Raw genomic sequence first — 27,223 nt, forward strand, 5'->3', positions numbered from 1 at the left:
CCTCCACTGCTGTAGGAAAAACAGTTTCTCACTGTGGCTGCACATAGTTTGTGCCAAGAAAAGTTTTCTGAACTTTTGCAGACTACAGAGAAGGTAGGAACAAAGTGGATTTGGGGGGACACAACAGCAAAGTGGGTGCATGCGCAGGCATTTGTCTCCCTGCTCTTCCTGTCTGCTTTTGCAATGAAGATAAAGTAGTAAATAAACAAGGACGGTTTTACAGAGTCTGATAGAAGAAATAGTCTGATTGTAAACTGTAGGTTGGACGAGTGGTTGGTTGGTTTCTCCTGCACAGAGGAAATCAATTTTAGTTGAGTTTTATGAAAAGAAATGCAGTAATTTTATATCAAATCTGGATGTTACGGAAAAAAAAACGTTCAAATTACCCAAATTCAGGAGTGATCCTAATAATATTGGATAATATATCCACACCACTGTTTTCATTGCTAAAGCATGTCACATTTATTCCTGCTGTCCACATTACTACAGCGTATTCTAGCACCTCAAATGGAGATGTTTTTTTAAATGCTGCAGGCTCAGTATTAATTTGAAAACTCATTTGAGGCCGTGTGGGCAGTCAGCTACATTTACTCTCTGATCACGGCTCTCTGTCCTGAGTTTCCGCTCAGCAGTTGATGCACTTGTTTCATAAGCGACAGATGACCCGAGGAGCCCAAAAACCAAAAGGCTGTAAAACGGAGCCCAGAGGAGGTGCAGTCCTGTCACTGTTTCTCTTTTCGGTCACTTGACTTACCTCACGCTGAAAGGTACTATGGAATTATTGATCAACAATGTCACAAGAATCCTGCCCACTGCACCTTCATTTCCCATCAGTCTAAAAAAATAAATCCTCGCTCTTATTTCTCACTCACGCTCATTAATTATGCTTGCAAAGAAGAAATCGGATTTTCAGCTGTGATGATATACCAAAACACTTGTCCAAATACAAATGTTAATATAATTTTTTGTTTTTGTTTTCACAAAAACAAAAAATTGCAGTAGTATGGATTAATCTGTAAGACCGAGTGGAAAGAAGAAGTAAAGAGGCAGTATAAGTCGTGTCCCCTCCCCCCTGTGTGATTGAAACATGTTTATCAAACTCGCCCCCAAACAATAAGAATCCAAATCTCCATTTACTGTATATTGACAGACGTATCACGTTTGCTTATAGTGAGTGATTCTGTTGCTTCTCTCACCATCTCCACCTGCAGTCCTCTGACCTCATTCTCAGCGGGTTCACTGTCGGAAGAGTTGATATCAAGTTACTGCCGCAATCTTGCTGCTGCTCTTCTCTCCTCTTTTTCATCCCCCCTCAGCCTCCTGCTTCTCTTCTTCATTCCTCCCTCCTCTCTCTCTCTCCTACCATCCTGCACCATCAGTGTGTCCACGTTCGAATTTTCTTTCCTCTACTTTCGACTCACTTTGTCTGATCATAGTTTTGTGTGTCCAACTTAACATTTTTTCCTCCCATAATTATTATCCCATTATATAATGATTTTCACAATTATATAGAATGGTTCCAATATAAAGAATGTAACTGATGTGCTGTACAGAGAGTTTATAGCGACTGCTAATTTTCAACTCTTGTCTTTTTCATGTACACTTTGCTCAAAACAGTAAGAAAACAAGGAAGACTAAAGCTCTCAAAATTAAATTGTACCTTTCGGCATTTTATTCATTATTTTTAGAGCCTGGTTATACAGAGATGAAATGTGTGTGGTTGTAGACGGCGATGCTTGAGCCCAAACTGGAACAAATCATACAATCATACAAAATCAATAGCTGAGCTGCCTGAGTAGGTATAAAATGTCTTATTAGTTTAAAACAACTGACATTGGTTTTTACTGCTTTTTTGAACATTTCTTTATGTAATATCTCAATATTTATAGGAAAAACAATATTTTATATCAAATTTAAGCTGTGGGTCTAAAATACTTAAAATCAGTGACCTGATTTTAAACATCTTAGGTACACTCTGTTTTCTGATTGAGAAACACATAGAAATGATGTTCATTTTGGAGATGGATAGATAGATGGATGGATCCGAGTACAAGATGATTATGTTGCAGCCATTGACGGACATCAACCAAGCATAGCGTTAGGTTTGATGCTGTGCCAGACGGGCTGGTCTGAGTATTTCAGAAACTGCTGATGTACTTGGATTTTCACACCCTCGTAGGTTTTCATAAAATGGTCTCAAAAATATAAAATATCCAGTGAGCAGCCGTTCACTGGGCTAAAATGCCTTTTTGATGCCAGATGTCAGAGGAGATTGACTGGTTTGAGGTGAAAGAAAGGAAACAATAACCGAAAAAACACTCATTGTGACACTCAACTGTGAAACCACAACTCACAGCAGCAGAGGACAGCATTGAACACTACATTAGTGCACATAATACATAGTATAAACCATGTATGGCATATGTGAATGTCTGCACTTGCATGATGATCTATAAAACCACTGTTTTTAGATATCCAAATGATCACAGTGAGTAAATAGAGAGATATTGGTATTAGTGTGTGTATAATATCTTTCTGTTACAGCGTAAACATTAATTGCACCGCTCACAATTTGATTTAAAGCAGAGTGATTAAAAAACAAGCCTGCTTGAATTGTGCGTTTATATGTAGCTGTATAGATCTGTGGAAAAGAAGGTTTCCCTTAATGGGTGTTAGATGTAAGAACATAGTGTACAGTGTGCTGTATATACTGCACTCCAGTGTGTTGTACTCATCCCATGGTGCTGCAAGTACAAATTAGCTTACAGTTGGCTGAATTGCACGAGGTCCCAGCCTAATATACAATAAATTAAACCGTTTTGCAGCTGACGCTTAAACATTAACCACCAATGTTTTACCTCTAATAGCACCACAAATACATTTCTTGAATTCAGCTGCAGACCTTATGGCGGTCGTATCTTTCATTAGAGGGTGTTAGTTTTAGTGCGTGCGTGCATTTCGCCTGCACGTGCTCATGTTTAGTTCTCATCCTGAAATCTTCTCAAGTGTTAGTGGACAGTAACTCACTTTTCTGTCTTGATGTCACCTGAGAGTCTGCATTTCGTATGTTTGTCCGTCTGGGTTGCTCAGGCTGCTGCTGACTGGATTTTCTCAATAAAATGATGATAAACAGATCAGTTAAAAGCACCATCCGACTGGGAAAACAGATGATACACATGATGAGGACACAATTAGCTTGGCTCTTCACACCGTACTGGAGCACCTTGACAGTCCAAATTCTTATGTCAGAATGTGCTTCATTGTCTTTAGTTCAGCCTTTAACACTATCATCCACAACGCACTGCAGATGACGCCTTAATGCTGCCACCAATTAATGCTGCAAGTCAAACCTGAACTTTCAGATCAATCTCAGAATGTCACGTTAGGCGAACATGCATCCTCTACCATCAGCCTGTACAGCAGGTCTTCCCCAGGGCTGTGTATTGAGCGCTCTCCCATTTGCACTCTTTACACATGACTGTCCATAGCTTCTTAATTTTAACAACAGCCAGACCTCATACAGGGGTGAGGTGTAAAACCGGGTGGACTGATGCTCTGCCAGCAGCCTCATCCTCAATACCAGGAAGACCAGGGAGATTGTGGTGAAAAGAATCGTCCTGAGCCAATTTCTACAACTGGTTAGGCCAACTACTCTGCTGCTTTAAACTGATGACCTCTGACCTCTCCTGGACCAGACAAACCTCCACAGTCACTTGAAAGGTTTATCAAAGAAGCTGAAGAGAACTGACTCTCCACTTCAACTCCTACCTTAGCACAGTGGATAGAGTGTGCTGACTAATAACATCACAGCATGGTGCACTAAACTAGAACAGAGGGCTTTGCAAAAACATCACTGGCACACAACTGCCTGCAGTAATCAGCTTCTCCAGATGTCAGATCAGGGCCTCCAAGATCACTGATGACTCCTCTCACCCTTTCACACCATCTCTTCAGACTGCCTGCCTTTGGCAGACATGACAGAATCTTACCGCACACTGAACAGCTGCAACAAACTGCACCGACGCTTCTATCATGGAGCATGGATTTATTATACAGTTATATTACTGTGTCTTGTTGTTTTACCTTTAGAATCACATTTCAGGGATGCCTAACCCTTTTTTTTGTTGTTTCATTAGTTTCTTGTACAAAATATGGTAACTGTTTTGCATAAATTATATCCTGATCTTTATGAATCACTTGCAATAAACATTAAATCACATATAATTACTTCCAACTCCAGTTATGCTGCACAGTGATGATGGTATGCCTGCTGGGCTCTGCAGGCCTGTCACACCTACACCGGTTTCCATGGAGGACTATGCATGGCAGGGATTGTCCTTTTCTCTGGGTCAGGCTTAAGCCAGACCGCATACCAAAGTTGGTAGCTGCAGGGTCATTAGCCGAGGACCACCGCTCCTTGATGTTTTGCCACTTATCAGTAAACAGGGACATCTCTCGATGTTATTCGCTCCCCAGGACTGGTCACGTCTTCTGGTCATGGTGTTCAGCTCCCTTAAATAGCCTCTACCTCCCACCTCCACAGGACAGAGCTTCACAGCCTGTGCATCTTCCCTGCCCTCTGCCACCAAATCTGCATACTGTACCCCTTTCTTTTGTGGGCAGCCTCCAGTCCCTCTTCCCATGGCACTGTTAGCTCCACTAGAAGGGCAGAGTCCACAGCACCATGTCTGGCCTTAACGTGGTGCTGCAGATCGCCCTCGGGAAATGGAGTTGCCTTCCCAAATCCGCCTCCATATGCCACTCTGCCACTACAAATTTTAACACCATAACACTGCGATATTAGATATAATATGAGTGATGGTTTCTTTATCAGTGGTAACATTTTCAATTCTGTAAAAACTGAAATGTTACCACTGTAAGAACACATCATTGGTATAGAAACAACTCGGCAATCTATTCAAATTGCTTGGGTCATGTCCCCACTTGTCTAAAGATACAAAGGTAAGCTTCAAAACAGCTACTTTTCATTATAAATCAATGGTGCACAGGAAATTTAATTAAACTTCAAGATTTCCTGCAAAGATTTTAATACAAAGACCTTCACTTTGTTGTTTTAAGTCTGTTGTTTTTATCCAGGTCCCTCCTCCACACCTGCTCGTCATTCTCCTTTTCATAATCGACAACCTTGAGAAACTTTTCACAGAACTTCTGACAGACAACAACATGCTTCTCTGTCTCTCAGATGTTCCCCCAGTCACTGTGAACATGGAGGGAGATGCACTCAGTCGTGGAGCACCTTCCACTGCAACTGCTCCAGCAGCGGCTACAGTGGCGCCACCTGCCACAGCTGTAAGCAAACAGAGGCTTTGAAGATGCTTTAGAACTAACATGTGATGGCAAATGTTTCACCTATTTCCTCCTATTATTACTCTACAAAGACTGACTTCAGTCACATTTCATTTAAAGAAAATTCACAATTATTTGTTTTTGGCATAATGATGTATAATAAAACACAGTTTATTTACCTATTCACACACAGAAACAGAACAAAAACAGTTTAAGGCCACCTATGTGAATGTAAATATATGTAAATATATAATAATATTTATTTATATTATTTTGAGATAAAATATGTAAGCAAAAGGGTTTCACAAATCCTCTTTAAATCCATAATATGCCCTTCTTTACTGATACCTCACATTATTATTTAAATTATCTATATAAAGCCAGATAACTATTTAAACTCATAGCCAAAACATTGTAGAGTCTCCGTTTTTATAGCTCCCATCTTAAAAAGAGAAGCAGCATTTATAGTTTGCCTAATCACAGAAAGTTTTGCGTTTGTCATCCATCAACATGGTTAATATTCCACACGTGTTTTCATTTCCTCTGCTCTAATAACAGAGACACCATATATGTCTCCTACGGGCTAATATTCAAAGGTGTTTTTTTTTCCTGCATTAAATGAATTCAGAGTCAAAATGTAATCGGGGACAGACTAACAGGCTGGTTGAACTTTATTATGCTGAGCAGTACAGACTCCCTGTTTGAAAGTCATGAAAAGGTCTTGTGTTTGACTTTCTAATGCATGCAGGTGGCTGTGAGCCACTTTATTACAGAATGAGTGGATACAAGTTTCCGTAAAATATCAACAGCTAATATGGCTCTGACATTTGCCACACTCAAGTACCACCTACTCACCTATCATCTGCTGCCAGGATATATGAATCATTTCCCAGTATAATGCAGAGGGACAGACCCAGTCTCCATTTTTCTTACTTATTGTCCATTATTTCTTTTTGTAAGCAATGTTAAGACAAGAACAGATGAACCTTTATCGGTCTATATTTATAAATCTAACATAAAAATAGAAATAATGTATACAATTACAATGCTTATTACCAAAGAGACACTTTCTACACATTTTTTTGAGCACATTTAAAACACTGGGAAGAAAAAGCAAAAAGCTTTGCTTTCAAGATAATTGTAACAATTGTGTAAAAAAAATAAGAAATAGAAAATTACCATCACAGAAACTCTTGTATTAAACATTTTTCTGTAAACCAAGGTAAACATCATTTTAATATAAAATGCTTTTACTCAAAGTTTGTGCATGTAGGTAAGTTTGCACCTGTGATGTGATGTGATGTGATGTGCAGCTTCTTCTTGGCAAAAATACCCTGGTTGGTAAAACAGAAATGAAGTGTCACTCTCTCCACGGAGAGAAAGCTGAGGCAAGAACAAAGGAGGTGGCATCCCGCTGCAGATGAAAGCTACAGTTTTCCCCCCACTTCTCACTTCAAACAGAACACATCAATCCACAGTGTCAGAGAAACCGGTGCCAACTCTTTTCTCCTTGTTTCATATTTTCACTTCAGAAGACTGGGACATTCCAGCTGGTTCACCACTAGAACCATAAAGAATAAAAAGTAATAACTGACAGAGGACATCAGGGTTGTATAGAGCCAACCACTGCACAGAGCTCCTCATAAAGATCCAACACAGTCAAAGAGAGTTCCAGCCTGAGACAACAGGGCTCACACTCCAGTGGGGATACAGAGAAACACAGATTTTAGCAACTAAATCTACAGCTCAACTACATACAACCTTAAGAATAGGATCTCGGTTGTATCTTGGAGTTACACAGATTTTTCTGACTGGTGTTGTTTATGTAAACTGCTCACTCCACAAGCCAATATTCAGTAAGAAAATGTTGCATCATAGCACACAGTTGTTGATGCACCGCTGCCTCTATCAGGAAGTTTAATTGCTGTTTTTAAATTACCTTTACTGAAGCACTAGACCAAGATCTATGCAACTGAATAATTAGAAACACAACATAAATAGTTGTATATTTGACTCTGATTTTGAACCTTTTATAGCTACATTTGATGCTTTTTGAACGCCTGTGTAAGAAAGTGTGGGCTCACAGTTTTCTCTGTTACCTCAGGTGGTGAAAGAAACTAGTTAATAAGGTATAAAGTTTTCTGTTCTAAATATCAGCAAATAGGTGAGAAGATTTAAATTAGAGTCCAATACGTGTTATTGGGTTTAGAAACAAACCCCAAAGTCATTCAGCTCCCTCCCTGGAATTATCGCAACAAATGCCAGATGAAACTAAGAGGGAGAGGAAACAAGGGGAGCGATGTCAAACACAACAAGAAAGACAGAAAGAAATGGTTCTTTCCACAAAATTTAATTTTAACTCTATTATATTGTAGATAATTGTTATACATTGCTTATTTCTTTTCACTGCTCTCTTGTTTGAATGCATTTTTGGAAATTTTCTCTGAACAAAACACTAATGCAGTTAGAATCAATTTTGTATTTGTTTCTTTAGGGTAAATTCGAAACTACCATCTAGTCTAGTGGTCTAGTGTTGTTTTCATTTATAATTTTATAATTTTTTTTTTACATTTATAATGCAACATCTCTCAGCACAGCCGGACTGTGTCACATAAAACATAATAACTCTTACAGTTTAGTTGCATGATAGTGTAAATTAGACACATGTTTAACTGTGGTAAATGACATTTCATGATATTGACAGAAAAAGTTACTTCTTCAAAAGGAATGAATGGGTTTGTTTAGACTCATTTTCAAGTATTTTCTTCTCTTAATTATTACAATTCTGCCTGGCTGAGTCACAGCTGAAATGTTTTATCCTGAAAGTATAAATCACAACGCAGCCGTCCTAAAGTCCGATGAAAATAATTGTTTTCTTCCCCAGCGACACACGAGCAGTCGTGTGAGGCATACAAACACAAAGGCAACACATCGGGACATTATTACATAGACGTTGACGGCAGTGGACCAGTCAAACCCCAGCTCATCTACTGCAACATGACAGGTGACACACAAGCGCGCACACTGTTAGTGCATGTCATATGCGACTCTTCTCCAATCTGTAAGCTCCAAATATTCATCATTTTTTCTTTCCACATCATTCCACAGAGGACATGGCGTGGATGGTGATCCAGCACAACAACACAGAACTCACCCGGGTTTATTCGTCTCCTGAGCTAAACCATCACTCAGTCTACTTTGACTACGATACTGAGGACGAGCAGTTGACTGCTGTCATCAGCCAATCAGAGCACTGCCAGCAGGAGCTGGTCTACCACTGCAGGAAGTCCCGCCTCCTCAACACACCAGGTGAGACCCAGAGTGGAAATCACAAGGTTACAGCTGTGGTTTTGTAAGAAAGTGAGGAAGTCAAAGTATTGTGAATTGCCGATGTAGCTTTTGTTTTTAAGTCATTGTTTTCATTGTCTGTTAAAGGGATAGTTTAGTTTTTAAATGTGGTTGTATAAGTAATTGACATTTTAACAACACGGAGAAGAAATATGAATTCAACCACTTACCAAAAGGCGCCTTATTTTTTTGCCATATTATTGGCCGTATACGTCTGACTCCACCTCTGTAGGTGTCGCTGTATCCCTCTATAAGCTAGTGCTTATTGAATCAGTTTCCTGTTGAACTTTACGTCACAGAAAAACCAACAGCGAAGCGTGCGATGGATCGTGCTGTGGTTACATGCTAATCATGATACAAATTAGACCCAGCATGGCTCTTGTGGTTGTTGTGTTGTCCGAAGAAAGACGCCTCTGCCATATGATCCAGAAGAGCTTCCCGTATCAGCTTAATCGACTCCAGTCCGATTAAGCTGATACATGCAGGAGTAATCGGAGTATGAATTGCATTATCCAGGTAAGTTAGTCTGACTAAGACCAGCTCGATTTTAGTCAGACTAAGGTGTTTACGTGACATTAAGAAAACTGAATTATTCCGACTGAAATCGGACTTTTAACATGTATGTAAACGTTTTCTGGTTGGAGACTGAAGTTCTTTAAACCACTCACTCTCCTGCAACCAACGCCGAGAGAGAAAATCACTGATTTTACATCAGATCCACTGCTACTCCATCAGCTATTTCAAATATGTTGTCTTCTGCCTTTAGTGTTGGATAAGTAGCTGTAGACCAGTAAAAAAGCTTTAAGTTTAAGTCATCATTAAAGTTACAAAGAGCACTGAGAAAAGTCACCCACAACCTCTGCACACACCTGCAGAACCTACATGTCAGGATACGTGCGAGCCGGAGAAGTCTTGAACGAGTAGCTACCAATTATCTGTCCAATTTCAGTGATACACAGTCGAGACTGGGCAGCGAGCCTGTAAGAATTCACTAAAGGCCACTGACAGGACAGAGCAGGCGGGGGATCAAATCTGATGGGTGCTTTTAGATGGATGGAGGAACAGATAGAGGTGGATCTTTTTATATCACATTTTATTAGCTGTAGCCGAGCTCGGACATAAAGTTAGTGTGTAGGATTTATTTGAGGCAATAAAACACACAGGCCAGTTCGTTGTTTGAATTTTCATTAGTGCATCACCTGAAACACTGAATATTTTGTTTTCATTAGCTTAGAGGAGGTACTCAGTTGTATGACTAGGTCATATACTCTAGAAAGGAGTATGCGGCTGGTGCTTGTCTTTGGTTTTCGTTGCACAATGTGACGAGGAGGATTTCTACTCCTCGTGCATGTGATGCCAGTCCATCACAGAGTTCCCTTTATGTTGTAAGCAGAGAGTCTGTATGTAGTATTTATCATGTCTTAGGTATGATGTAGCCGGGGTTTGACAAGAGGGTTTTGAACACACTCCAGAGGTCATTGCTAGACATTTATTTTGATATAGGAAACAGGTTCTTCTACAGAGTTTGCCATGTTGCACCACCAGGTTACTTGAAGGCAGGTTCTGCTGCAGGATTGCTATAGAAAGTTGAATAATCATATAACATTTATGATATAATCAGGTGTATAATACAGTATTGAATGTTTTAATTTTTTTATGTCAGGGTGTTCTTTATTTGCCTAAAATTTCAAACTTAAAAAGAAATACCGCTACAATTATTTTATGTGATTAAAAGCAATGATTGACAATTCTGGAAGCTACGTGAGACATTTTACATTTAGCTAAGAAAAGCCTGCCCCACATGAGAGGATAATTGGCCAGATTTCTGTCCCGATCTGGGCCTTCCGACAATCATGGGCGTCTTCTGATTTTAGGCTGATTTGAAGAGCTTATCTCGCCAAATTATCTTGTAGTGTGAAGGATTATCGGGCACGATTTTAACATCATCCGAGTCTTCCCGATTTTAACTTTTGATTCGAGCAATAACCGATGAGAGCATGTTGACCCGGAAACAGATGTTGCGTACTTTTGTTTACAGCTGTAACTTGTACAAGCCAAGTTGATTTTGTCTTCTCAGCCATGACTTCATCCACAGTTTTTTTTTTACGTTTCTCAGCACAAAACATCGCCCACCGTCCACCATTACATGTCATTTAGCAGGGAATGGAGTACAACCTGCCAGGGGTGGAGTTGAACTTGCGACCATGAAGTCTTTGCACATAGGGTCTTAACTTATCAGGGTGGTCCCTCATCTTGACTGGATCATCTAGTCTGTGCTTTCTCAGTTTTGAAACTTTGAATATCGGTTAAAAAGTTTTGTTGTATCTGTGGTCTCCCACAATTTGAACATTTTCTGGTGTGGGTTTACTGTGTGTGTGTTTCTGTGTTTCAGAGGGTGCTCCATTCAGCTGGTGGGTGGGAGGTCCATATCCAGGTCAGGTCCAGTCATACTGGGGTGGAGCTCAGCCGGGCAGCCGTCAGTGTGCCTGTGGTCTTCGTGACAGCTGTCTGGATTCTAACCACTTCTGTAACTGTGATGCCGACTTCAACCAGTGGTACAGTACTGTACTTTGTGTTATGTCCTTATGTAGGAAATTGCACAATGAAAGTGAATATCTTGCATTATTAATCATTTAAGGGGAACAGTATTACCATTTATGATGTCTTTGTATGAACTATAAAAAACAACAACAATTAGAGGCCTCTTGGTTAGCTGGTAATGCAGCTGGAGTGTATTATACAGTGCATACACTGTTTATATACTAACCCTAACTTTATCTCTCCACTGCAAATTGGACCTGTAAGTTTCAAGGACATGGACTTTAAACATTTATGTTTAATAAATGAAAAATACAATAATCTACACTGGTATTTTGTAAAAGCATGTACAGATTGTACATTATTCTAGTTCTATGGCTCTGTGTAATTATTAGTCCACTGGCCATTAGGTTTGTCCACTCTGTAAATCTAGTGAAAGATGATACTGATTTAGTGATCACTTTGCCATGAGGCTGTCATGTAGTTTTAAATTAAAACTGGGAATTTATTCAGCAATCTTTCTTTGATATTTTTGATTAAAACGTTTTAATGGAAGTAACACAGATAAATTGCTAACAACATTTCCATGAAATGTGGTACTGACATATAGTATTTGGTCCCCTAAATTAAAACCAGGTACTTTTCCTTTCACACCATCATCATGTCCAGTCCTTTGATTTATGACCAAATAACTGCAAAGCTAATGTCACCCTCATCAGTCCTGCTTGCACTTTGTGTTTACTTGTTAAATGTTAGCCTGTTAATCTTGTAACTGTGCATTACTAGTTACACCAAACAACCTCTCTGCACCGCTGTGAAATCAAGATTTTACTCCTTCGAATGCCAGGTTTTTGTCATGACGCCACCGTGTTTTCAGATGAAAAAAACAGAAAGTATGAATTTTTTTTAAAATAAGAATTTTTGAATTAATACAGCCTGTCAATGAGTAGCGACAACAGTGACAGTGCCATCTAGTGGAAATAGCATGTTTTTTTCTCTCAAAATGACGCCATCTGGTGGAGCCCAGATTGACAACCAGATACAATAAAATGTATGTATTATGCTTTAATAGGAGTGACATCAAAAACTGCAGTTGTGGACATTTTTTGCGCTTAACGGTCTGAGTGTTACACTCAGACCGTTAAGCGTAAACAGTGTATTGTGCACAGTGTATTTTAGCCTTAAGTTACAGCAGGAGCTGAGCTGAAAATAACAGGTTCAACTACAAATAAAAATACTCAATTTGCCAAAATTCATGCCATATGCATGAACGCAGACAAAATTATCAAAAAATGAAGAATGAAAAGTGCGTAAAAAAATGCACACATCTGTCCCTAAGGGTTAAAATATAATAAAGTTTCAGATTTAATGTCTTTAAAATAATTATTTTTTAGAAAAGTACAGAGACAGTTGTTGTTTCTGAGGCTTCTCAATTAAGTGGTTTAATGGAACCCGTGTTACAGCTCTAATCATGAATCACTAATAACATTACATCACTCTTTACTGGACTAAAATGATCCAGAAAATGTTCGTGACAAATCTGAAGCTATTTATACATCCGTCCTTGTGTGTTATCCTGTCCTGTATTCAAATCCCTTTATTCATGCTGTAAGCAATTCTGTATTTAGGTCACCTTTGTCAATCCTGTGACCAATGCTGCACTAACAACCATTTTCCCATACTGCTCCCGTCTCTCTTTCGGTTGTCTCCCTTCCACAATCTGACTCTGACTATTTCTAAAGACTTTGTCTGTTGTTGATATCACGCAAGATTCACTGGTGCCTACAGTTGTAGTTTTAGTTTCGATAACATTTTGTGAAACAAAGCAGATTGAACGTGTTTGGATCAATCTGTTCCTTCATAAAAGAGTTCCACATAATATCTTCGTTTGAATACTTAGTAGTTTGAGTTCATCTGTGGGCATAAGTTTTACACCTGCTCTGTTTGCATGATTAGTCAGCTTGCTAAAATTGATGTCCTCTTCTTTGCCCTCTCCTCTTCCTCTTCATCTCATTTTCCACATCCTTCTTCCCTCCCTCCTTTTCTAATCAACCTGCTCTGCTGTTCTTCTGCCTCTTCGTCCTCCATATTTGTTCTCTTGTATTAATTCCTGTCCTGCACTATTTCTTCTCCTTCTTTCTCTCATTCTTATCATTCACCTTCTTTCTTCTTCTCCACCTTTTTCTTCTTCTTCCTGTCGTTTGCCTCCTCGCATCCTCTTGCCTTTCTCCTTTGCCTCCTTTGAGGTTAGGCTTTTCTCCTTCTCCTTCATTTCCTTATCTTCGTCCTCTCCACTTTCTACTTTCACCCTGTCTTTCTCCTTCTCCTCTCCTGCTCTTTTTGCTCCTTGACAATTTTCCTTTCTCCTTTTCTCCTCCTCCACCTCCTCTCCACTACCTTTAGGACTAACGACTCAGGCCTACTCACCCATAAAGAGTCACTTCCTGTCAGGTCTCTGGTTCTGGGCGATGTCCAGCGACCCGGCTCAGAGGCTGCCTACAGAGTAGGACCCCTGCGTTGTCATGGAGACAGTAAGTCAATTGCAATCTCAAGGTTTTCTTCACACATCTTTTGTGGCACGAGTGATATTAAAGATTTTACATTTAACTCTGAACTATAGAAATCTCTTACAAATAGATGTAAATATTAACAGCAATGTCTGATTGAAATATGAACTAATCTAATTTATAATTGCCTCTAATGTTATAATAGTAGATGAATAATAAGATGTTTGTGCTTTTGTTCTTATGTAATTAGCCGAACAGTTGGTTCATTTGTTTACTGCACAATTTTCATTATACAGCCTTTAAAACTTTACTTTTAATTAGCTTTGTTTCACAGTGGTAAATCTCCTTACACGTACAGGGCCCTTTTATTTGATTTCATTTTTCAGAAAACTTCTGGAACGCTGCGTTTTTTGATAAGGAGACATCTTACCTTCACTTCCCCACCTTCCACGGTGAGCTGAACGCGGACATCTCCTTCCTCTTTAAAACCACATCTTCTTCTGGGGTGTTCCTGGAAAATCTGGGTATCAAGGATTTCATCCGCATAGAACTCAACTGTAAGTAAGAGTGTAGGAATATAACTGTTTTTTGGACACGTTTCGACAGGGAAAGTGCAGGTGTTCACATCAACAACGGTTATGATTCTGCTCAGTTCATGTAAGTCAGTGGAAAGCTTGGTTGGTGAGTTTGCTGATTTGCTGCGGGCACTTTTGCATCGTCCGTGTGCACAACAGCATTCAGATCAGTGGGGAAGTTGAGATGTCAGATATACTGTAATCTCAGAAATTCTTCCTACAGGTAGGAAGGTAGGACAGGTGTTCATGATCAAATGAATCAAGTCACATAGTCCCATTATCGCTTTCATCATTATTAGTCACAGGATCTGAGACTGAGAAGTGTTTTTAAATGCTTCAACTTGTGGAAACACTGACATGTCCATCACTCCCCCTCATAATAATTCTTCATTTACAAAGACAGTATTTTCTTTCCCAGCATCAGTATGTTGTTTAGTTATGTCAAATATTTGTTTTTCATGCTTTTTGGTCCATTGTATCGATCTAAAATAGGCAAACAAGGGATTTCTGTGTCACAAAACAGATATAATAAATGAAAATATCATCGTTTCGGTGGAGCGTGTCTCTCATCACAGCTGTTGTTATGACAGCTGGTGCTGAGGTGACTGTGTATCTTTATTACTGCTGTTAACATGACGGAAGTTAGGCCAGAGAGCAGCTCCCTACATTAACTGACGCGCCACAGTCCCACAGCAGTGATGCTTTCTCCTCCACTGTTACCATCGTCAGTGACGACCGCTGTTTTGCTCAAACGTGCACTTATGTAACCACCCTGTTAACTTCAGTGTTGTGATGGATGAAAGGACTCTACACAAGGGCTTCAGATCACCTCTTTAGTTTTTAAACTGCGATAGTGATGACTACATGGTAGCCTAGGATAGAAGTTTCACTCCTACTGGGACAGCTTTGTACATACAGGTCACGTCTTGTCTTAGAAATAGCTCTGAATTGAATTTGGCGTCCCTGGGTCCATTGCTAAGTCTTTAAACTGCTTGCCACTAAAAAAAAAAATAACAGCATGTGTCTTTCTGTGTGGTGGATGAAGGTATCCAAATATTTAGGCTTATTATTAATTTTTTTTTTGTTACTTTACTAACAAAAGGAATACAGGTACCAGGGTTCCCACAGCTTGATTGACATCAAATTCAAGGACTTTCCAGGACCACTTCCCTCAAATTGAAGAACGAAATGTGCTGACACAGCTTAAGATGGGAGGGCAGCCTGTAAGAGCTGTTTCGTCCACTTTCATTGATTTGCAGCACGCTCTGCATCTGGACAAGTGATTGTCTTTGGGATCTTAGGCAAACAAGTCTTCGTAATTTGTTTTGCGGTGAGGCAGAGAATTTGTATTTCCCAGGCATCACGTCATTTGCTCTACTGTTCTGCATGGAATCTCACGTCAGTGGCCGAGAGAGACAGTGGACAGTGTCCACAACACCCCTAGTAATTATGACTCCACGTTTGTTCTGAGTAGGCCTCGTCTACGTACACCAAGCAATGCAGGGCACACGAAACAGTAGGTGGTGTCGGAAACAAACGAGGGAGACATTTACCTAAATATCACCTTCAAATCTACAAAATTCAAGCACTTTTAATGACTCATGTCAATTCACACACTTTCAAGGATTAGAATATACAGGTAGTCTTGATGATTACTTCACACCCATTCACACAGGACAGCTATGCACAGAGCTTTTTCTGTCACATGCACCTGTTCACATGCAGCACGGCCACCAGGAGCAATTTTGGGTTAAGTGTCCTAACCAGGGACACATCAGCTTCGGACTGGAAGACAACACACTACACCACGGATCTTTCAGCCATCTGATGTCGTACCTCAATACAGTGAGAGCTTTGACTTGCATCATAACTAACATGTTTACAGAATGCTGATTTTTATATTGATCATCATCCCTTTGATGCAATAGTGTGCACATATTTGTTAATAACAACAACAGAGTACTGATCATAGCTCATCATGTCAATCCATACAATAATGAGACCTAATATAAAGCCAAAAATGTCAACCTCGTGAGGCCAGAGGAAACGTCAAGACGTTGGGTGAAGTCATTAGGGTTTATCCTTCATTCATGCATTATTCAACGTGAGGCGTCGTCTGCTGCAAAGAAAACGTTGCTCGTGTGCGGACAACACGGAGGCGGACTGAAGACGGTGATGGTTGTAGACAGCTCATGTACCACAACTGTGTGAGCTGAATAAATGGCGAAAGGTGATACTACACACTGCACAGACTGGCAGGAGGAATGAGTAGAAATGTGACATCATGTCGGCATCATTCCACACACACTTAATTGTTAGTGTAATGTGTGCAAGGTGTAATGTGTGGAGCTGTGTCAGAATTCAACAAGAAAAGTCAATCTCAATCTGCTGGCATCATCGTCATCCAAACTCGTAACCGCCTCTTTTGTTTTACCTCACTTTATACCTGTATTTTCTCTATTTATTCTCAATCCTCTGTCCTGTCCAGCCTCGACTGAGGTCGTGTTCTCCTTTGATGTGGGCAACGGGCCGCTGGAGGTGCGAGTGGAGGCAAACATCCCTCTGAACGACGACCGGTGGCACAGCGTGCGAGCCGAGAGAAACGTGAAGGAGGCCTCACTTCGCGTCGACGAGTTTCCCGCCACTACGCAGGAGGCTCCTGCTGATGGACACATTCATCTGCAGCTCAACAGCCAGTTATTCATAGGTGAGGAGTTTGTTTTAAGTTAAGGGAGGAGACTAGGTTGGTTTTAAGCTGTGATTCCCCAAGTGTAGGCTGAGGCCCATGGTGGGCTGTGATGATACTGTAGGGGGCAGCGAGAGGTCATAGACATAAAGGGAAAGTTTAATTTTTATTCTTGGAATTAAGCTTCTACATGATTTGCACACTGCACAGAGAGTGAAGCGTTTTACATCATGCTGATGAATGCAGAAGCAACATACTCTACCGAGCACTAGTTAACCCTCTTATGACCATCGTGATAATCCGGCCGCCTGGATTTCTTTAGATTTTATGGCTGTAGAATTGTCAAAACATGTTCAATGAGTGAGCATGCCCCTTTTTCCAAGATAACTTTCACTTTCGTTATCTGGCAGTTACTCAACTGGAATTACGGTACTGAGAAGACTCACTGGTGAATCTTGTCTGTCGTCCTGAGGGCTACTGTAATGAGTATATGGACACAAAGTTCCATTTCTCTGCTTTCCAGTATCCATCCATCCATCTTCTTTTTTAAATTTTATTAATCCTTATTAATTTTATTAATCCTCCTCTGCATTTGACCCATCCTAGAATTAGGAGCAGTGGGCTGCCACACTGAGTAGCACCCGGGGAGCATTGGGAGTTGGGTACCTTGCTCAGGGGTACCCCAGCCCTTTTTGGCCAGGTGGGGATTTGAACTGGCGACTTTCAGGTTACAAGTCAAGTTCCCTTTCCACTTGGCCATGGGCTGCCTTTCTGCCACTTTATCCTCCATGTGAGGGTCGCGGGGGGGGTGCTGTGCCAACCTCAGCTGACATAGAAAGGCAGGGTCACACAGTCTAGGAGTTACGGTAATGAAAAGTGCACATGCCAGTTCTTGTCAGCAACGACAGGATGGTTACAGAAGGGTTAAATAAGATGGCTGCATACAGTTAGACCATTGCTGAAAATGCCAAGAAACGCCAATAAAAAGTTCTACTGCTAAAAATAACATTCACAATCATATTTTAATAATCACAATTACAATTTTGGAATCTGTGTGCCTGCATGTGCCAATCACGGCTGCTGCTGTTCCTGCACCACATAGCTCCAAGTTTCCTGGAGGCAGTCTGGATGAGAAACGTTAAAAGACAGATATACATCCCATAACTTGCCAAAGCACTGTAGAAACAACATTACTCAGAAGTCCACAGGGGGGATAGCGATAGAAGTTGTGCACTGGAAATGTTCAAATGATATTTTCTACCCATTCATGAAAAAAGTCACATATGTAAGGAAATAGTTGTTGCAATTGAAGGTATTTCGTGTTACTGAAAACAATTAGAAATCATTTTTTATTTGAAATTCTTAGGTTTTGGAATGGCTGGTCAGAGAGCATGGCAAGGATGCCGTTGAGAGAGTTATGCTTCCGTGTCGGGGCTGAATAATAAATCTTTTCTCTTCTTTTTTTCGGCCCTGCTATGCCAGGAGATTACAGAGCTTTTGTTTCACCAACTCATCTTGAAGCAGGCAGCTGCTCACAGAAATTAAACCCCAGAAGACTTTTGCCTTTGACTCATAAAGTGCTACAATGTCCAACTTTCCCATGTAGTTTCTTATTAGCTAAAAGTTTTGACACTGCACCACACAAGTCTCAGATGGGCAGCTGCTAGATTTACACCAGCAGAAGCTGCAGCAGTCTAACTACAGCAAACCTCATCTTCAGGGTCATTTATAAGCTCACTGGCCCAAGGTGCTGCTGGTGTTAGCGGCAAGTCTTTAGCCTTGGAAAAAGGGGGATGTTGTGTGATGTTATCAAGCACTGAATAATGAATGGTGGCCCAAAAGAGTGGATTATTCTTTGTTTGTGTACGTGTGTAGTCTCCAAGGATCATAACAGAGCCATATTGACTTGTTGACGGGAAGATTACACTACCTTCTGCTTTGATTAAGTTTGACAGATACTCGTTATTTACATTTATCCACTTCGTGCTGAGCTCTATTGCACAGTTCGTTTCTCATTCATGGCTTTTTAGGTAACAAAGGGATTTTGTTCTGTGTTTTACAAAAAGGATAATATGGGAGAAATTAAATATGATCCCTCTATTTCAAATTCCTGTTAAGTACTCACATAGTTCTTTATTCCCCTCAAATTCATCTGTCATCCCAAACTCTCTCATCCTCACCTCATCTCCACTGACTCTCAACACGCTTTAAGTGCTTGTTTCTTATTTGACAAACACTTGAGTGGAATGAAAAATCCATGAGGAGTTTGATTTCTACAAATAATATGGACATTCATTCGGCTGTAGACACGCATTTAAATAAGAAGAATAAAAAAAAGTCAACCAACAAATCATAATGATACTTAAGAGGTGGAGAAGGAAATTGCTTGTTTGGCAGAGTTAAACTAATAATCCTTCCTGGACAGCCAGATATAAGTGACCATGTGTTGTTCTCCTTATATGGGCAGGATGCTGTTTACTGGCGATGCCAAAAGGATTTGCATTTTCAAATGAAAAAATATGACTTCAATATGGGTTTTTGAAATAGACGGCAGTGGGAGATCGTGTTTGTTTGCTAAAGATGAGATTTACAGCAAATCCATATGGAGGGAGTCATGTGCGCCACACAGTTGCTGATAAACCATTATATTGCCTCTGATGAATTTACATGAAACAAGTTATTCTGGTCCTTCCAGCTCTAGGACGTAAATGTCATGACACATGTATATATTTAGAGAGCTATAGAGCGGTAGATTGACTTGCATGAACATAACCCCCCTCCCCCCGCGTCACATCTTCATGGACACCAACACAACAGCACTGCTGCTGTAAAAGTTTCTATGGACACACTTGCATAGTATTGTTACTGTGTTTGGCTGATAAGAACAAACAGGGTTTTCTGCTAATGAAGCCCTGCTTTGCGTTCAATACCCGACCTTTGTTGTTGTGACACCATTAAGTGTCGCAACAGCTGAATGTCTCACCGTCGTACACGTTGGTCTTACACTGACACTTCCTGCCCTTTAATTCTTTCAATGTCTTTAGATCGCCATCACATGCATTAGTTTTGCATATGTTGTCACATGTCAAAATGTCTCAATGTTTCAATTAAATGCTATTAATTAAGGCTATTTTCAGTAGTTCATTTATTAGGCTTGTGCATAAGCCTGGGTGCACACAGCTAAGTTGGGTGTCACATTGAAAGTTATGCAACTGCTGGTAAAATTACATAATTCGCATTTATCGACTGCATTTGATCAGACAATCAAGTTTTAATTTCCAACAGGCTGCGGATGCAGCAAGTTTAATAAGCTGAATATTTTTTTTAGCAAGATATGAAAAAAACTGATGTGCTTAGAAGTGTTTTCTTCTAATGTGTGAATCAATCAATGCCTTTTAAATGTCAGTATAATAATGTCAGCCAATCCATTTGTTTCCACTCACTCTACTAAATGACCTGAGCTCTGTTGATGATTGGAGTAATGTCGATGAATTTCAATGACACTTTGTGAGTTGAGAGTTTTTGTGCGGCTCTGGCAGCACTACACCTTTGTGCCGTGTGTGGTTTATAACCCAACGATAACTGAAGTTAGTGAGCTCCTCCAGTTGAACATTTGAAGCTTCTCCATTAATAATAATAATAATAATAATAATAATAATAATAACTGATGGAGGAGCTGGATGGATATCTAACCACATGTAACCCAATCTACAGCCTGCACAGGTATTGGGGTGGGGTAATATCGTACCGTGACTTAAATATCACGATAATATCATATCGTATCTTTAGCGATTCAACAACATGTGATTAATTAACTGCAGACAGAAACGATAACAAAGATAAAATGGAAAAGTATTCACACTTAACATTTTAGATGAACATGGTTTGATAACTTTGTATTTTATTGGGCTTCTTAAAATAAACTACACTCATTTATTGTATTACTCACTTACTGACACATTAGACAACACTTTACATTACAGTGTATGTTAACAATATAGCAATAGTATTGTAATTATATGCAGTAGTATAGTCATTTCATCTTATCGCTTGGGTAATAACAGAGGAAAATGTGTGTGGGACACAAGTAGAGCTGCAGCTAACGATTATTTTCATAATCGATTAATCTGTCGATTATTTTCTCAATTAATCATATAATCGTTTGGTCCATAAAATGTCAAAACATTTTGAAAAATGTCGATCAGTGTTGGTCCAACCTTGAAATGATGATGATCTCAAACTTGATTTTCTTGTTTTTGTCCACAAACCAAAATGATTCAGTTTTAATGATTTCTTTGTTATGTGGAGCAAAGAAACCAGAAAATAATATTTAAGAAGCTGAAACTAACCCAGGAATCTTGTTTTAATAATGAAAAAAGCTTCAAACCGATGAATCCATTATCAAAAAAGTTGATGATTAATTTAGTGATCGAGTAATAATCAAGTAATCGAGTAACTGTTTCAGCTCTAGACACAAGGAATGATGAACTTCTACTTAATCATATGGTAATGATCATGAAAGTATTACACTAGCCTTTAGTTTTACATATTACCAAGCTTTTACCTGAATGTGAGCAAAGTATTACTGTAATATTGCCTCCTTATTACAACCAGATTACCTTTGTTATTAACAAGCTGGAAAATGCATAGAGATAAGATATTATTACCATAATATTACCCCTATATTACAAAATGATTGGTATAATAGTGACACACTGTTACTATGCTGCCAATGTGATTTATAGCGTTAACATCTATGGATTTGATTCTAACCAAAGTGGAAAAACAGGGAAGGATGTAGTATACCTATATTTGAGGAAGTTTTGCAGATTTCAGGTCAGATTTTCTCCTTGTGAAACAGAAATCCTGATGAAGATGGTGTTTAGCTACTTGTTGTGAATGTGACATACAAAAGCAGAATCTCTAAAATGACTGCCCAGGGCTTGTTTGCATCTGCACAGCCACAGTTTAAGTCTCGAGTTGTTTCAGGCTTCGACTTTTCTTTTCTCAGACTCATAAATACAAATGCCTGCAAATATCAACATAAAACAAGTCAATGTCATGTTCAAAAGGCTAAAAGGTTCCGTGAGGATACTGCAACTGTGACTTTTGGTCACCCGAATCTTTGCAGTTAAGTGGGGAGGAAGAGATTCCCTGAAAACAGCTCAAAAACATGACTCTACTATGACTGTTGCCAACACTGAGGCAATATGAGAGGGTCAGTATATCCTTTTTTTTCCGTTTCCTTGACAGGAGGGACTGCATCTAGACAGAAAGGCTTTCTGGGCTGCATCCGTGCTCTGCAGCTCAACGGTGTCACTCTGGACGTGGAGGAGCGGGCGAAGATCACCCCCGGGGTGCGACCCGGCTGCCCGGGCCACTGCAGCAGCTACGGCTCCCTCTGTCAGAATCACGGTCGCTGTGTGGAGAAGTCCAACAGTTTCTCCTGTGACTGTGGTCAGTCTGCCTACACTGGAGCCTTCTGTCATCAAGGTACAGCAGCAGAGCGTCCTGTTTTCATCTTTCTTAGAAGAAAAGAATAAGATATTTGTTGGATATTTCATCATGTGCTTCGTGGCGGTCCCCCTTTGAGGCTCGTCAGGTCAAGTTCATGGTAAATGCAACAGCTTTCTTTTTTGTTGACATGCAGCTATACTGGATAGAAGCGGAGAATTTGGCGACCACATTCTAAAAGTGTTTTATATTATAATATATTACTGTATAATATTATGTACAGATTGCTGTTTTTTTTTTGTTTTTTTCTTGAAGAACATATGGCAGGTGAAAGTGGAAAGCAGTGACTGAACATTTTCTTAAAACTACTAGAGTTAGAAGCCTGCTGTGTTTGGAAAACTCCTCCAGGCATTAGATGGGAGGTTTCTGGGCATGAAACGCAAACAAAAGGAAGTGCGCATATTTGTTATGTTGTTTAATGTGGAACTAGCTGTTGTACCTGACAACCCACAACGTGAAAACAAAGCAATGACAAAAGCAAAGCCACGAACAATAACCACGCTCTGTCGGAGTTCTGTTCACGGTGTGTATACATTCGGAGGGTTTTCCTCTGCGCTGGAGTTTGCATGTTTGCATGTCTGTTTTTGGGACTTACAAGATATTTCCTTCCTGCTCAATGACTGCTTTCTGTTTTTGGCATCACTCTGAGGAAACGACAGAAGCTGTTGTGCATGAAATTCCTCGAGGAAAACAAGTGACAAACATACCGACGCAAGTCACTGGGATCACACGTTTCCCTCGCTCCGACGTGACTTTGACTGACACTTCTCACCTGTGTCTACACGATAGCAAGACTGACTAACAGGATAATTATGTGCATAAACTGGTGTTAAAGTCTAATTCCAAATATAGTGCTGACATTTTAATTTGTAATGCTCATGTTAACTTGTTGTAATGTTTCAGAGCGAATGGCAAAACTGCAGTGTAAAGCAGCTTTGAGTGGCCAGCTATACTAGAACAGCCCTATATACAGTGTATACATTCAGCATGAGTACATGAAAAGTAAGATTTTAACATGAAAGTCAGGTCAATATTATAACATAATTTAACAAAATCTTCAGTTTTACCAAATTAGTTGATGCATAAATGAATACACCCCACAACAAAAACTGCTGCATCTGGTATTTCGCATGACTAAGTCTTCTAGGCATGCATTGAACAAGTTGCCAACATGTTGCAGCATTTATCTTTTGCCATTCTTCAAGAACGACCTCTTTTAGAGCCTGGATGCTGGATGGAGAGTGATGCTCAATTTGTCTCTTCAGAATTCCCCATAGGTGTTGGATTGGGTCCAGATCAGGGGACATACTTGTAGTCTAAAATTCAGCTTTGCTCCTGAGACGTTCATCGGGGAGCATTTATTTTTACAACATGGTCTTGACTGAATTTGTTAGGAAGGACTTTTTTGTGTGTGCAAATGAACACATCTTGTTTGCAATTGTGTAGTATAGCAGTATGATTCTGAAAGGAAATCAAAGGGCTGTACTCATTTATGCTGAGCACTGTGAATACAGACCATTTACCAGTACTCATACTTTTAAACTTTCAGAGGTTTCGGTCAGCTTTGACCCGTGGATGTCCATCACCTACATCCTCAAGGAGCCGTACGACCTGAGCAGCAACAGCAGCATCATACCGTCATCCATCTACACTGATATGTCGCTGCGGGGAGAGAACATCTCCTTGAGCTTCAGGACCCTACAGAGTCCGGCTCTGCTGCTCTATGTCAACTCTTTCTTCAAAGAATATCTGGCCCTGCTCATCAACAGACATGGTGAGCGCACTCAAAAGAGATTTTTGTTCTTCACCAACGTTCAATTTCTATCAGTTATTCTCCTCTGTAGCTTAATAATAAACACTTGGTCCGGTCACTATTCAGTAATAATTCTCCTCTGCTATGTTTTCAGTGCCATTCCTGCTACCATGTTCACATTTTTAATCACTGTTGAGCCTCATGTAGCGCCAGTTGACAGGAAGCCATGTCAGTGTTGCGTAAAATATTGGCTGTCATCTAGTGTCTGTAACTTGTAAATGTGCCGTCACAGAAAGTGTGAACTTGTCTAATGCTATACAAATGAAAACAAGCTATTGTGTGTCGAGGCATCAAAGGCCTTTACGTTTGATATCATTGTCATTAATTAAATCTTACACATTCTGCGGTTCAAGTGTTTCCTCCTATGACAGATAAAGCTGAGGTTGAGCAGGTTTTCAGTAACTGACCGAGGCATTATCACATATCTGCTGTCTTGCTAGAGTATCTAATTAAATCCCAGAGAGAGAGAGAGAGAGGGAGGGAGGGAGGTTTCACTTGGGTGCACCATAAAGGCTTTTCTCTGGTTTCTCTTTTGGTGCCGCAGTAACAAAAGCCTCAGCTGCTGCACACGGAGACAGTATCTCAGCATCTCACCGACAACCTGTGCCCTCTCAAATATGCTTTTTTTTTTTAAGTTCAAATGTTTCCATCTGTGGCATTAAGTATAAACTGGAAAAGATTGAATCATGAATTGTCAATAAATGGTTTGTTGCTTTGAAATTCAGCATCTGGCGCCAGAGATCTGGATGAAAATAGCATTTCTTGAAAAGCCTAAAAGCTAAAAGCAGTTTGTAAATTAGATTGTATTGATATGTTGTCTCTCTATTATTTCTTTAACAATTTCTACAATGTATTTTAAAGTATATAAAAAGGAAATGATATATAGTTATTACAAGTGATTTACCAACTTATTGATCTGGATTTGTCACTCAGTGTAAAACAAGTGCACAAAACTCTTTTCTACTCGTCTGTTCTCAGCTGGTGGACACAGACCATATAGAGAGCAGCAGGTATTCTTTATGTACTCCAGGATTGCATGTTGAGTCTGAAATGTGTGGGATTTTTGAATGAACTCTCAACTCGCACTCGTTTTGTTGTTCTTTGCACAGATGAATTGGAAATGAGGTACAAGTTGCACAGCAGCAGAGATGTGGAGGTGTTGGCCAGCAGAGTTACAAACCTGGCTGATGGACGTCTGCACACCGTGAAAATCTGGAGACTGGCAGACACGGTGTCTGTGCAGGTACTTTTTTGGAATAAAAAGTGTAAATAATCAGTTTACAACACTTAAAAATGTGTGGAATGCACAATTACATTGTCACATGGAGCCGTGGCTCATAGCAATTGATATGGGAAGTCGACTTTCATTATCGTTATTAAATAAAACTGCTGGCTTTCACTTATTTTATAACCCCGAGCAAAAAAATATCCAACTGCAGAAGATATTGATTCACATACTAATGTTCAATAAATGAGTATCTACATCGTTAAAATTAAGGGTCCAGTCAACAGGAACAGAACTGGGACCAATCCAAGCATATAAGTGAAATAATTGAAATCCAGCACCAAACTGTTCAAAAAATTGCTTTGAGAAAACAAAGTTTTGTTTCGTTTTCTGTGGTGAGTCCCAGGTTGAACAGCATCAGCAAATCTCCATTTGATAAATGATTCACTGAAGCCAAAATGACACCCTATTCTCTGTTTTATTAGCTTTTCTTTCATATAGGCGTCTCTCACTCGCTCTCTCTCTTTTCTCTCCGAGGCATTTACCTCCTCAGACCCTCTTCTACTTAAACTTCTCTGGTCATGACTGCCGCACCACATCTTACAGCTCTATTGGGTTCCAGATCTGAAACTAACTGATCAATATTATACAATATGCATTGCAGACCGGAGGCAGATCCTCCTGTTGCATTCAAGGTTTTATAGCTCACTTTCCTGCAGCCATCCATCACAATTTGGATAAAGAGGAGCTGACACTTTGTCTCCATTAGTCTTTGCTGTCTACGTGCTAACCTCGAATATGACATTTACATTATCCTTCAGATCGACCAGAATACCAGAGAGGACTTCAACTTGACATCTGATGTGGAATTCAACAGCATCAAGTCGCTTATTCTGGGCAGAGTGCAGAGTAAGTGACGTCTAGATTATACAACTTCCACAGAGTTGTTTGAATAAGTGCTTTGAGATGCTCGGCCCCATGCGACTAAACACTATTCTAGGGCTTTCTGCTGCACTTGTTTCACTTCTTTGAGTGAACCGGAGGGACTCCGGGACACTCAGTCCAACAGCTGTGGTGCTTGTATAAAGCAGTTGACACATTAATATTGTCAAAATGAGCTCACTTAACTGTGGAAATCACTCCAAAGGTGAAGCCACCCACTTAAATCGTAGTTATGAGGCATTAGATTCAGTGTGTCTGCGTGAACAGCATTGTTGCTCACTGATGCAGAAGTTCAGACACTGCATTACACGTCGGTGAACTTTTATCTGTGTTATCAAAGTGATGAGTAATACCGCCTTTATGTCGGCGTGGCTGAGAGCAGCTTCAGGCAGCTGTAGTGGTAATAACTTTAGAAAAGGTCCTTCACTTTGTATGGTAATGAGGGGAGATTGAAAAGAACAAATTACGGAGAAGATTGAAGTCAGCGCCCTGCATTTCAGCATAACAACCAATAAGTCTCCGCTGCCGAGTGTGGGGTCAAACTCAACCAGGAAGTCAGACGGTACAGTTCAGCCTCTGTCTGCATCCCAGAACTCTCTATCATACAACTGTTTGTGCTTTACTTTTTATTCTTCTTTTTTTTTGTAGGGGGAATAAAAGTATTTGCAAATTGAAAAAATATACACAGCCATTTAGAAACTTAATGTGCCAGCCCAATTTCATTCTGAAAATCCTCTGTAGCCCGTCAAAACCTTTAATCCACACACA

The 27,223-nt window shown here is 40.0% G+C and overlaps 1 protein-coding gene across 1 annotated transcript in view; it reads left to right on the forward strand.

The window, feature by feature from the left end:
* The window catches only part of LOC131466217 (contactin-associated protein-like 4), a 91,384-nt gene that overhangs the window by 57,397 nt on the left and 6,764 nt on the right, over positions 1 to 27,223 (forward strand). Inside the window, exons 11-21 of the mRNA XM_058639420.1 lie at positions 5,204 to 5,310; positions 8,192 to 8,311; positions 8,416 to 8,616; positions 11,048 to 11,210; positions 13,597 to 13,724; positions 14,087 to 14,257; positions 16,764 to 16,982; positions 22,215 to 22,454; positions 24,025 to 24,249; positions 25,398 to 25,531; positions 26,335 to 26,422. Coding sequence (XP_058495403.1) covers positions 5,204 to 5,310; positions 8,192 to 8,311; positions 8,416 to 8,616; positions 11,048 to 11,210; positions 13,597 to 13,724; positions 14,087 to 14,257; positions 16,764 to 16,982; positions 22,215 to 22,454; positions 24,025 to 24,249; positions 25,398 to 25,531; positions 26,335 to 26,422 — 1,796 coding nt within the window. The remainder of the gene's footprint in view (positions 1 to 5,203; positions 5,311 to 8,191; positions 8,312 to 8,415; positions 8,617 to 11,047; positions 11,211 to 13,596; positions 13,725 to 14,086; positions 14,258 to 16,763; positions 16,983 to 22,214; positions 22,455 to 24,024; positions 24,250 to 25,397; positions 25,532 to 26,334; positions 26,423 to 27,223) is intronic.

This window comes from Solea solea, chromosome 9 (genome assembly GCF_958295425.1).
Source record: "Solea solea chromosome 9, fSolSol10.1, whole genome shotgun sequence".
Taxonomy (NCBI): domain Eukaryota; kingdom Metazoa; phylum Chordata; class Actinopteri; order Pleuronectiformes; family Soleidae; genus Solea; species Solea solea.